The sequence below is a fragment of the Pipistrellus hanaki genome (genome assembly GCF_964339955.1).
Source record: "Pipistrellus hanaki genome assembly, chromosome: 18".
NCBI classification, from domain to species: Eukaryota; Metazoa; Chordata; class Mammalia; order Chiroptera; family Vespertilionidae; genus Pipistrellus; species Pipistrellus hanaki.
Window position 1 is genome coordinate 24,711,916 of NC_140520.1, and position 13,557 is coordinate 24,725,472.

General features: G+C 40.3%; 1 protein-coding gene across 5 annotated transcripts in view; it reads right to left on the reverse strand.

The window, feature by feature from the left end:
• Positions 1-7,160: 7,160 nt before the first annotated feature.
• Positions 7,161-13,557, reverse strand: part of KCNK2 (potassium two pore domain channel subfamily K member 2) — a 148,954-nt gene continuing 142,557 nt past the window's right edge. For all 5 annotated transcript variants that reach the window (XM_084865523.1, XM_084865521.1, XM_084865524.1 and 2 more), the window contains exon 7: positions 7,161-7,557. In XM_084865523.1, the coding sequence (XP_084721649.1) occupies positions 7,240-7,557 (318 nt within the window). In that variant the 3' untranslated portion in view covers positions 7,161-7,239. The remainder of the gene's footprint in view (positions 7,558-13,557) is intronic.

Sequence of the window (13,557 nt, forward strand, 5' to 3'; positions counted from 1 at the left end):
ACCATTCTATATCTAAGCTGGGGAAATACTCTGGAATGTTGGTTAACCATATAAGTGCCTCCAACCATAACACACTATACGTAGAAAGAGCATTATGTGTGAAGAACGATTAAGATTTTTAAACATTTGTATAATTTCTTTTGCTCTTAAAATGTGCAACATATATTTGCAAAATTAGAAAACAATAAACCGAAAGACGATATTTGGTCAAATTACCAATTTATACACACACACACACACACACACACACACACACACATATATATATATATATATATATATATATATATATATGATCAATATAATCTATATTTTTTTCATGTTTCTACATTTCCTTGAGTGAAAATAAAAATAATATAACATAGCAATTACCCAATTATGTTTCATTCAACAGGATTATTAGCTATGGCAATAGGAATTACGGTCAAAGCTTCTGTGGTCAAGTAAAGAAAATGATGGATTAAAACCATTTGTGGTGGTTCAAAATATGTCCAGAAACAGCACTGTAGCTTCCTGCTTGCTCTCTTCCTCAGGCCACCCTTCCTTTGGGAAGCGAGCTGCCATGCTCTGAGGACACCCAGCAGTGCTGTGGAGAGGCAGGTGTATGTGCTGAAGAACTGATTCCTCCTGCCAACAGCCGGGTGAGGGAGCCACCTTTGAAACAGATTCCCCTGCCGCAGCCGAGCCTTTATGAAACTGCAGCCCCGGCCAGCAGCTTGACTGCCACCTCCTGAAAGACCCTGCGCCAGACTACGCACCGCAGGTAAGTCATTCCTTGTCTTTAGAAACTCGATAACAAATGTTTGTTTTAAGCTGCTAAGTCTGGGGGCACTTAGCCATCAACTATAGGACTTCTCAAAGCTGTTACAGTTTACTGATGTTCGTTGTAGATCTTTAAGTGAGTTGGGTATACTGTATTCTTTTTTGTTTTCTTTTGTTTTTGACCACAAACATTCTCCCCTCCTCACCCCCCACCTCCCACTCCCAAAGAATCATGAAGGGTAGTGTTTCACTAAATACTTTTGGGAAAGACTGATATTGAGCTTTGATTCTTCACAGTCAAGTTAACAAGAGATCAGATTCACTTGGTTACGTAACAATTTCAGAGCAGTCAATTTAGAGATATTTGGAAAAGCCCAGATGCACTAGACCGAGGAGTGCACTGAGTGAAAAGCATTTCCAAGCCTTTGATCTTCGGAGCATTTCCTGCAGTGTGCAGAGGGCATTGCTACACCTAATGGGCAGAAAATTATCAAGATTTGATTAAATAGATATTTTTTTCTGCAAAGAGCCGTTGCCAAAATAACTCATGGCAATTAAGAGTCCCTCATTGTGATGTTGGTCATGTTCCACTGCCCATTGCAAGACATTTTCAAACTATAAATGTTAAGCCTTTATAATTCAGCCTTGCCATGTGGAGGACATTCACAAATTAATAGGAAATGGACTTAATTCCTCCATGGACACTCAGCCTCATTTTATTGCAGGAAATTGCTATTTGGATTTGGATGAGAATAAGACCTATTTAAGGGTGACGACCCTATTGTGGAGGCTTCTTCAGGGAACTAGGGGAGGAAGGCTCAGAGAGGATTTACAGGAATCTCAGGGTAAAAGGGTTTTCAGAAAGGCTTGTTCTTAGGCCACTGACCTCCAAAATGCAGACTTAGCTAATGCAGGCTTGTGGCAAGCAGAGCAGATGGAACTGCTTACTATCCAACCACTTCCCTTGGTTATGATGGTTGCCCACGGATGGACCATGTAAGAATTTCAGACCACAATGTCAAAAATGGCTTTGATTCCATTTAATCTAATCATGGGAGCTCTCTAGTGCTTGAATTCAAGTCCATTCAGAAGGAATTGCAAGCAACTTACCTACTTCTCCTCATTCTTTGGTTTCATTTCCTTAGTTTGAACAAAGTTTGGGGCTAAACTGAAAATGTTTCACTTTTCTCATTGGCTGCCTAGAAACTAAGAGTCATTGGGGTGTCCCCAATAATGTATACTCAGCTGATAGCTTTAGATTCTATTACGTTTTAAAAATGTATTTTAATAAACACCACCTTTATAATGTGTATACATTTTGGGGGACACTGAGTGTGTGTGATTGATTTTAGAGAGAGGAAAAGAAACATCGATGTAAGAGAGAAACATAGATCAGTTGCCATCCATACCCAGGGATCAAACCTGCAGTACTTATATATGTGCCCTGACTGGGAATCGAACCAGTCACCTTTTGGTGTACAAGATGATGCTCCAACCAACTGAGCCACTTGGTCAGGGCTCCATTAACACTTAGAATATCATCATCAACACTGACTGTGGAGACTTCACTTTGTCATTATGAATGTGCAGACTTCTAATGTCAGAAATTCCCACATTCATTTCCCTACATGGGATTCCTGGCCTGAGTGCATTTGAGTATTCTAGTTGCCCACTGAGGGTTTTCACTTGGGTGACTCCATAGGTGTCTTAAATTCAAAATATCAGTCTCCTCTTCAAACTTTCTTTTTTCTCCTGTAGCCCATGCCCCTAATGCTAACAAAAGGCACAAACATCCACCCAGTGCCCTGGTTCAGACTGAAATCCCTCTCTCAGGGACCCCTCAGGTCCTCTGACTTTCTGCCATGCATCTCAGCTTTCCCTTCAGCATCTGTTCCACACTTTCTCCCGAGTGATAAATCTAAAAGCACCAATCTAGTCACATTATTCCCTGTTTTAAAGTTGGAGATCCTTCCAGGCCAAGATCCTATACATGATCTTTCAGGCCTGACCGTAAGCAATGCCATGAGGGAAATTGGTATCATAGGGGAAATTGCCCTTCCCACAGTTGACACACTGGGACTCTCTGGATGGAGTTGCAGGCTAGAGCTTAGATACAGGGGCCAGCATTTGGAGGCCTCCTTACTAGGACCTCATCTGGACACTTTTCTCCACCCTGACTCAGCAGCTTTCCACTGCCCCTCTCCCTTCCCGTCTGCCTCAGCCTCCCATCCATGAAGAGGCCAGAGCCTTTTGTTCAGGGCTCCCTGCAGTGAGCAGACTCTCTCCATGTGTGCTGCATGTCACTGCCCCGCCCACGCCTGCTGTCTCCCTGACAGCAGATGTCTATTTGGCTGAGTATATCTAGTGATTGGCACATTAAAGGCTCTTGAAAAATATTGACTTAGTAAACCATTTGTTTGCACAGTGTAATCATCGAAGAGACCCATACCCGTGGCTAATCTGCTTGTATATATCTAGACCATGGCAATATTAGAGTCAACTTTCTCAATGCATGTAGAGACTGAGTTGCTGCACCTGACTGAGAAACTAGATGGCTTAGATGTCTTGGGAGTATCTTGATGTTATTACCTTTTCAGCTCTGAAATATTTGGGCATGATAGAATTTGAATATGGACCAGACATTACCACTTACTGATGCTTGTTCAAAAAAATGTTTGTTGTTCTTAATACTACCCTGAGGATATTTTAAATTCATTTTTAGAGAGAGTAGAAGGGAAAGGGAAAGACAGAGAAACATTGATGTGAGAGAAACACATCAATTGATTACCTCTCGTACACTCCCCACCAGGGCAGGCAACCAAGGTATGTGCCCTTGACCAGAATTGAATTCAGGACCCTTCCGTCAGTAGGCCATGCTCTATCCACTGAGCTATTCCAACCAGGCTTGTTTAAAATTTTTAATAAAAATACAGGGACAGCCTAATACAGTCTAATGCCACAATATTTAAAAATCTAGTGTTTTCAAAACAGTATAATAAAAATCATCTACATATTACTCAGTATTAATGGGATAGTGTGAAAAGGGATACTGTTTACAAAGTCACGAATCAACTAAATGAAAACTAATGTTTATTCTCTGGGTTAATTTCAAAATTATACCATGTAAATGACTAACATTCTCTGTTGGATAGAGTTCAAAATGTGCCTAATAATGGATTTCTTCCCAGACTCTTATTAATTTGTTTAAGTGTGAAAAGGCTAAATTTTATTTGGCAAGGATAATAAATGCACATTTTGCTCTCTACTAATAAAAGATATCCATTTAGTACTATTAGGAAATTTGTTTTGCAATTAATTTCTAAGTAGATTTTCAAGATTAGATTATGCTTGAAAATCTTTGCTAATATATGTTGTGAGCCAAAAGTTGGGAATAAAAATAATGAAACCCTTGCTTATAAGGAGTCAAGAGTATATAATGACAAACTGCAAGTCTGTCTAGTTAAAGAATTGGCTTTAACTTTTTTGGTCAGCTAACGGAGAAATAATTGCTGTTTGTATCCCATTTACTACTAAGCCAGTAGGAGAGGAACAGATAAATGTTTGAGGAACGGGAAAAATTTGGGATATGCATACACAAGGATTTTTCCAATATTTAACTCCGTTTTCATCTCCATTTGTTCAAAAAGTATTTTTGATCATGTACTATATGTATTTTGCTAGTAACTGGAAATAACTTAGTAAATTAAAATCAATAAATTATATTCTAGTGGGAAAGATAGATAAAATCAAGTAAGAAGAATGATGAACATCTAATCACGACCTAAGGGAAAGGAACAGGGTTTTTAAAAGAATATTAAAAAGGTACCTGAGTTTGTATCAGGGAAGGCTTATCAGAGAAAGTGACACTTGAGCTGGGTTCTGAAAGATAAGTAGGAGTTTGTTAAATGAAAAAGGCTGAGGAGCAAAAGGAGAACAAGTATTCCATACAAAGCAACAGTGAAAGACAGTTAGTGGATATAAAATTGAAGGGTGCCCCGCCAGTAGTTGCTCAGTGGTTAAGGGTTGACCATGAACCAAGAGGTCACCAGTTCAATTCCTGGTCAGGGCACATGCCCGGGTTGCAGGCTCTATCCCCAGTAGGGGGCATGCAGAGATTCTCATCATTAATGTTTCCATCTCTCTCCCTTCCTCTCAAAAATCAATAAAAGGTGTTTTTTTTGTTTGTTTTTTTGTTTTGTTTTTTTAGCCCTAACTGGTTTGGCTCGGTGGATAGACCGTCAGCTTGTGGAAGGAAGGGTCCCAGGTTCAATTCTGGTCAAGGGCATGTACCTTGGTTGTAGGCACATCCCCAGTAGGAGATGTGCAGGAGGCAGCTGACCAATGTTTCTCTCTCATTGATATTTCTGACTCTCTCTCCCTCTCTGTAAAAATCAATAAAAAATATTTTTTAAAAGATATGTTTTAAAGAAGAAAATTCTGCATATATTTAGTGAGTGTAGTAATACAGCATCAAAAATATTTATTGAAAATTTTTAATAAAGGAGCCATTCAGCATAGAAAGCAACATCCTGCAGTTCTACTTAGTAGTCAGAATCAGATCTAAATTCTCAGCAGCAAGCAAGAGACTCAGAAAGCGCTGACTTTAATTACAAACTTTATTTGTCAGTACAATTCACAGTTTATACATGGTGCAGTCCACCATATGACCTTTCAGAACAGTTACTGAGGAAATGGGTGTAGCTTTCGGGTGTAGCTTTCTTTCTCAAAGAGCCTGACCTTCTAAAATTTCAGTTAGAATTTAAGTTTATAAAAGTACCTTTAACTGAATATTTACATTTTTTTTAGCTTAAATTTAAATTTTGGAAAATAAGCATCTATTAAGATTTTCTTTTTAAGATCCTGGGTTTATTATTAAAACTCTAATATGAATGCCAGTTATTTAGATACACCCCCCACAATAGTAAAAGAAACGTTTTGCAATTATATTTAGGGAAATCATTTTCTTTCTGCATTTTCAAAAATTATATATACAATATACAGCAGATCTACATAAGTATGAAAATAAAAGAAAGAGTAGCAGTCTATTGGGTGCCTTTACCGAATTTCTTCTGAATTTTGGAAACATCCAAAAAGTTACAGGCTATGAAATGAAACTAAAAGGATTACTGGCCTTTTCTATCTAAACCAAAAGCTCTCAAGATTTAAATTGTGCTCTAACAGCCTTTTCTCTAATGTCAGAGATGTACTATGCCTACAGTCTGCGTTTTCCTTGTGCAAAATCACAGCGATCCCAGTTTCCACTCCAGTCACCACTCCAGAGGCACACCCAGGGGAGGCCAGGCCTGTGCCCAGCCCTGTCTGCTGCTTCACCCCCCCTTGTCTGGCAAATGTCACGCACAGAGAGAAATCATATAAGCCTTTCATACATCAGAAAGCAAATTGATGCTGGCAGTATAATGTTAATTAGCAAGTGCTCATAACACATTGTTTTGCTCTCTTCATCAGAATTGTAGTTCACACCAATTGTCTTAAATTACCTCCAATAATATCCATTTTTAACAGTTTTCTTCTGTCATATCATATATATATATATATATATATATATATATATATATATATAAAATATATATATATATTCCTTCTTCCACCTTTAAAAATGTAGTTGTTACTAAGTGATAAATTCCTAATACTGCCAGGGAAAAGGAGACTGGGAACAGCCAGTTTCACTGGCCCGGTAACCATTACACTGTGTATGTGTACCACTGGTACCTGAGACAAATAAATACTCAGAGGGGCCGTCTGCGCACCTCTTTTGCTGCAGTGCCTTTTACGCTAGGGTTTCTGAGTGTTGCTTCAATATCCATCTAATTTGGCATCTAGTCCTTCTTTGGAGCATCACCACTTCAGTCATTTTACCTGCCGTTTCCAGCAAGATATGGTATTTGAATGGGAGTCATGGGGGTGAGCCTAGGGGTGGGGCGGGGAAGGAAAACCACATATTAACTAGAGAGGTTCTGTTTCTTCATAAGATAAGGCACTGGCAGAAAATTTCTTAGGTAAAAGGCTGCGTAAGAATTTCTTGCCATTTACAAAAAGAAACATTGTCATCCATTCGTGGTCCATATCTAGGCTCAGTTAGGTAGACCCTGAAAAGTTAAGGACTGATCCCTCGAAGCTACATGATGACTAGAAACAATTATAATTCATTCTGAAGCCTTATGGCACATTAGGAAAAAAGGGAGAAAAACAGTCTGGGCACAGAAAGGCATCAGACATTGCTTGTTTTATTCCACTGGTCAAAGAAAATAGACCGTACAAGCATCATCAAAAAAGATAGTGCTGGCTCAGAATTCCAAATTCTCTTGATGGTAGATGACCATGATGGGTATATCTATTTTCCCCCCTTTTGGAGTTCATGCACAATTTTTTTTAAAAAAAAATGCTACCAGCAACAGTCTTAAAGAGCATATAGAAGTCCTCACCTATGGCTATGCCTAAGGCTCTCCAAACAGAGGGCTATTTAATATTTTCAATGACAGCAATTTCCTCCCCTGCACAGTGCGGCGTCAGTCCATTCAAATAGATGCTTTCAGCTTTCAATAGGGGAGGCAAGACATCCCTCTCGGTGGCGAGGTGGTTCACGGACAGGGTCCTCCTGCACGGGGTCAGCTCCTGGTTGTGGTTCCCGGCCAGTTCTGCAGAGAGCTTCCGCTTGATGGAGGTGGCGCGCTGGAACTTGTCGTAGATCTCCACACTCAGCCGCCTCCTGGTTTCCTTGAACTCGGCCGTGACATTGGCTGTCCACTCGGCAGCATGGGCTCGGAACTCTCCCACCTGGAGCATACAGGCAGAGACAAGACAGAGAGACACCGACATGAGGGTGAGCGTTTTGTGAGCTTTATCTTCTGGCCATTGGATTTGGGGGGAGAGTGGGTTAAACAAAAGACTAGCCTGTTGTAATGCTGGAGGTCTGAGAACGGAGGTAATAAGACAAGATGCGCTGACCAAAGTTGGCATTTTATACAGCTATGGCTCTAAAAAGCAACCTACTAGTATGAATATAAACTCTTTCAATCAAATTATATTAGTGGTACAAAACGTGCATGAATCCTGTTGTTGAAACTTCGATGCTGTAACAAAAGCAATCTCTGACCTTTAAAACTTGGGGAGTTTTGTTATTTTTAATCTGTAATTTCAAGAAGCATTTGGATGTAGAATAGGCAGTAGAAGCTGCAGGGCAGAATAAAAGCCTGGAGTGTGGACCCAGGCGACCTGACTGACCCTGAGAGCACCAGAGCTGTTTACTCGGGATACAAACGCAGGTTTGAGAGGCCAGAAGTGGCGTGTGCAAAAACTCCTGTCCACCTCATACTGCTCATCTATGGCATGTCTGTTTCCTAAAGAAGCAGTAAAATATCTTGTTTTTGCCTTCAGGGGAAGCAAATGAGACTTGGCAAGTCCATTTTAGAGGAAGAGCAAGGGAACCATTCCTCCGGGAATGCTTGTGGAATTGGTGAGGGAGCTCAGCCTGTCTGAGCTCTGGTTTGCTCAGCTGGAGAGCAGGCATGGCCATGGTGCACACCTCCCAGGATGCCACCCCTGTAGGAGCCTGTGGAGCCACCACGGTGCACTTCTCTCTTAAGGGGTAAAGAAAAAAGATTGCCCTGTCGGTGGGTATGGCTAGTTGGTTGGCGCATATTCCTGTGCACCAAAAGGTTGCAGGTTGGATTCCCTGTCAGGGCACATATCTAGGTTGTGGGTTCAATCCCCAGATGGGAGGCAACTGATGGATGTTTCTCTCATGTAAAATATATTCTAGGGTGAGGATTAAAAAAAAAATTGCCAAGGCCTAAGCTTGTGTACAATGTTTCAACTCTATAGAACTGTCTGCACTCTTGTGACTTAAAAAGGACAATGCCTAACCCCCTGGAAAATTTTATAATCCTTTTCTTTTTAAAAAATATATATTTTATTGTTTTTTTACAGAAATGAAGGGAGAGAGAGAGTTAGAAACATCAGCCAGCTGCCTCCTGCACACCCCCTACTGGGGATGTGCCCGCAACCAAGGTACATGTCCTTGACCGGAATCAAACCTGGGACCTTTTAGTCCACAGGCTGACACTCTATCCACTGAGCCAAACCGGTTTCGGCAAATTTTTTGATAAAAGATATTAGAGGGAAGACTGAATTATCTTTCTATTCTCTCTCTATAAAATATAACACTTTTTTTTTGCCCACTCTATCCACTGAGCCAAACTGATTTCAGCTATAATCCTTTTCTTAACCAACTAGACTTGAACTATCTAGACTAACTTCTACAATAACCTCCTATTGTGGAGTAACTCCCCCATTCCCTCTGTTGCTGGCATTTTTGCTTTCAGCTTAGAAAATGAGTTCTGTGGGGCTCCCTAAGTGACATGGGCTCTTCTTTACCTGGTGAGCATATAACTATAGCTCTGTTTTCTTTGTATTTTAACCTGATTTTTTTTTTTTTTTTTTTTTTTAACAGGGATAGAGACTTAGAAACATCGATGAGAAACACCAATCAGCTGCATACTGGGGATGTGCCCACAACCAAGATACATGCCCTTGACTGGAATAGAACCTGGGACCCTTCAGTCCGCAGACCAATGCTCTATCCACTGAGCCAAACCAGTTGGGGCCCTCTGATAATTTTTGTTTTAAACTTTGATATAACTGCTGGTTTCTGCTATGGTTTAATGTTAGTGTCTGCTCCGGATGGGAGGGTGGAGCCCTCCTGAATGGGATGAGTGTCCTATAAACGAGGCTCCAGAGAGCTCCTTCCACCTGGTGAGGACACAGCGAGAAGGTCCTGCTATTACCTGGATCATGCTGGTGCTCTGATCCTGGATTTCCAGCCTCCAGAACTGTGAGAAATCAATGTCTGCTGTTTATAAGCTTCCCAATCTGTGGTATTTTGCCATAGCAGCCTGGTCAAACTAAGCTGGTTTCTAAATATTTATTTATGCTGAAGATTTGAATTACGTATAAGAAGGGATATCCATGTGCCCTGGCCAGAATGGTTCAGTTGGTTGGGTGTCATTTTGGGCACCAACAGGTTGTAGGTTCAATTCCCAGTCAGGGGGACACGAAGGGGGCACCTGATCCATGTTTTGCTCTCACATGAATGTTTGTCTTTCTCTAAAAATCAATACGTTTTTCTTTTATTTTGTTTGGTTTTTTTTTACAGAGAGGAACAGAGAGCTAGAAACATCAACCAGCTGCCTCCTGCACACCCCCTATTGGGGATTTGCCCATAATGCCCTTGACCAGAATTGAACCTGGGACCTTACAGTCCACAGGCTGACGCTCTATCCACGAACATATATTTCAACATGATGTGTACATGCACTCAGATAATCATAGATGTGTGTGTACATAAAAATTAAATGGAAATTGTTCAAATATCCTTAGAAGCTGGCACACAGCAGATCAGTTCTTCCTCTTCCATCCACAATCACATATACACGTTTTTATTTTATTTTCTACTTGTATTCTATTAACAAGAAATAATTGCTTGTTGTCTGCATCTGGTTCTGAAAAATGAGAACTTTATGGCACACTTAATTGGCAAGATGAAGGGAGCCTGCAGAGAAAGAGGTGTTAAATTTATAGCAATTTAGCCTGAAGATTCTCACCGCTCCTGTAAGGGGCCCTGTCCCACTATGGCATAGCAGAGATATTGAATGTTTCTTCCTACTTTTCAGGGACTCTGGTTAGAAAAGCATAGGCAGTATCAATTAGTATTAAGAAACACTGTTCGAAACTTGTTTGGCTCAGTGGATAGAGCGTCGGCCTGTGGACTGAAAGGTCCCAAGTTCGATTCGGTCAAGGGCATGTACCTTGGTTGCAGGCACATCCCCGGTAGGGGGTGTGCTGTAGGCAGCTGGTTGATGTTTCTAACTCTCTTTCTCTTTTTCTTTCTATCCTCTGTAAAACAAACAAACAAACAAACAAAAAAAACACTGAATCACTCCATACCCACTTATAAATGCCCCTGAAATGTTTGTATTCTTTTCTTGTTTACCTTGCTGTCTGCTTAGATTACAAGTTTGAGTCCAGAGCATATGCAAAGGTGTGTCTGGTACTGAGAACGCCCTCAGTAGAAACTTGAATTGCTCTGAATAAATGAATGCTATCTATAAAATTTTAAAATAATACCTTTGCTATAAAAGAGATTCAGTTGTTTCTCTACCAGTTTCAATTGAATTTTAAAGACTTATAATTGCAAATTGTGCTCAAATACCAAAAGAAAACCTGATTTTGAGCAAAAGTTATTTTCAAACATGTTATTAAATTCTCCTAGTTTACTCAACAAGCAGACAATCCTGACAGTGTGAAGTTTGCAGTTTATAATAATTACTAATAAAAAAATTTAAATCCCAACTAACCTTTAATAGCACCTTACCAATGATTTTATTAAAAGGAATTAACCTGTTTTGTTTGAAAATTCAGGGTTTTTTCAATGTAAAAAGAACAAATGCTAATTTGACTATTATTAGCATTTTCTATGATGAATGGTTCCTAATAGTAAGGTTAATATAATAAATGGAACAGAAAAGAATATAATTATTTTTGTTTAAATATGACTCTGGCTGGCCCAGCCAGCATGACTTAGTGGTTGAGCATTGACCTATGAATCAGGAGGTCACAGTTCAATTCCTGGTCAGGGCATCAGGCTCAATCCCCAGTGTGGGGTGAAACCCTCTCATCATTGATGTTTCTATGTCTTTCCCTCCTCCTTCTCTAAAGTCAAAATACATATTTATACTTTAAAGAACCAGCTACCATATTCAGTTTCCCCCACAAACAAGTGGTTAACCAAAAATAATCTCTGGCCTTAAGTCCTGGGCACCATTAGAACTGACAGACAGAAAACTAGGTCTACTGCATTGGTTTGATGTGGTCACCGGCCTTTTGCCTCCACATCTGGAAGGGCCACTGACATTCTCTGGCTCTTCCTCCCCTTTTTACCTTAAACATATCTTCTTATTCATAGTAATAGACTTTGCAGGTTTTCCTATCTCCTCTAACTAGAATTTATGTGTATCGTCAGCACCTGGAATACACCTTGTATGAAGCAGACTCCTAATATCTGTGAAATGCATAAACACATGAAAGTGCATGTTCTCTGTAATCTCACACCTCAATGAAAACTTATCAATAGTGTTGCACACAAACCACCCACTGGTCTTCTTCATATATCAACCTTTCTTCCTCTTCTATTTTCATTAATATTTTTTCAAAAGTTGTCTTATAACACATTGTTTTGCAAATTTCTACCCCAACCAATTTTAGTCTATCTCAGCAGCCTAACATTGCACAGGATGATGGCATAGCATGCTACTGTTGGATGAACTTTTTGGTGGTTTCTGTTGACATTGGGGTGTATTTTTGCTATTGATAATAAAACTTCAGTGGATTTTCTTGCACCCATTCCAGTAACTTGCTCACGAGTCCACATATTACTGGAAGTAGAAATGCTGGTTCAAAAATAGGAATATTTTCAGATCTTGAGTACACTAAAATTTCTATCCAACTGTCATTGTTTTCTAACTCAGTGTTGTAGTAGCCCCGATATTTCCTCTTTCTCTTCATGCTGCTGCTTCCCACCCACTAGTCACTTAGTAGTTGCCTTGGTATTATAGTAAAATATAAAAATGTTAAAAAGATTTTAAAAGGTTTGAGTTTTATCTTTCTTGAACCTTAAAGTGTGATAAGGACCCATTTTCATTGCCCTGAAGCATGTGTACCCCATAGATAAGGATTTGAACTTCAATTACTGACTTAGAAGTGACTTGCTAAGATAACCATTTGTGTGGGTGATGTACTCACCCTAGATAACCACTTGTAGACCCTCACCCTGTTTGAAATTAACACGTGTGCATTGACGTAATTCACTGATAACCAACTGAACTGCTGTGGGTACAAAACAGGCTTTGAAAATGGGTCCTGACCAGCTGACCACAGTGCGCGCCTATCGAGACCACCACAAAGGCACATCCTTTTGTCAGTCTGGCAAGCGATGCCACTCCATGCTCCTCCCTGCCAGATGACAGAAGAACGGCTAGTACCTCCTGATCAAAACACAACTGAGCTCCCGGGTGAGGAACGCCAGCCCCCAGCACCCGGACCAGCCCAGCTGCCGGACCCTAGAGGACAGCACCCCTGGGATTCCGTCTAAGCCTATACCCGCAGCACCAGGAACTTCTGTGAGTAATAAAGTGCTGTGTGATTTGCAATTGCACATGTTTCATGTGGTGCAATTCCTCCGGCAGTTAATTGAATTATTTTGCATACTTAAAACTGAAATGAAAGTTTCTGGTCTTTTTGGTCCTAGGCCTGCCCTTGGTCTGCTTGCATAGAGCAGCCTCTTCGCTAGCAACTACTTGAATGTCCCAACACCTGCACGGTTCAAGTTTATCTCGAGATCCCAAATCCTTTCCCAGGATTTTTCTTGGAACACTCAGTTATCAGATTGTTGATAAAATAGTGCCTGTGTTCAAGTAACCCTTATTTTACTACTGATGGTCCCAAAGGACATGAGTAATGTAAACTTATCACAGGCATGTATATGTAGGAAAAAACTGTACATAAAGGGCTCAGTCCTATCTGTGGTTTCAGGCATCCACTGTGGGGTTTAGAACATATCCCCCAGGGAGGAGGGAGGTGTGCTGTATTTGGTTGACACTTGAAAGAGCTTCAACTTTTCTTTAAAAAAATATTCTATTTATATGCAGATCTCATCATTGTTTCTGATGTGGATAGAGTCTTTTCCCCAGGGGACATTGTAAGGAGAATCTGAAGCAAAGC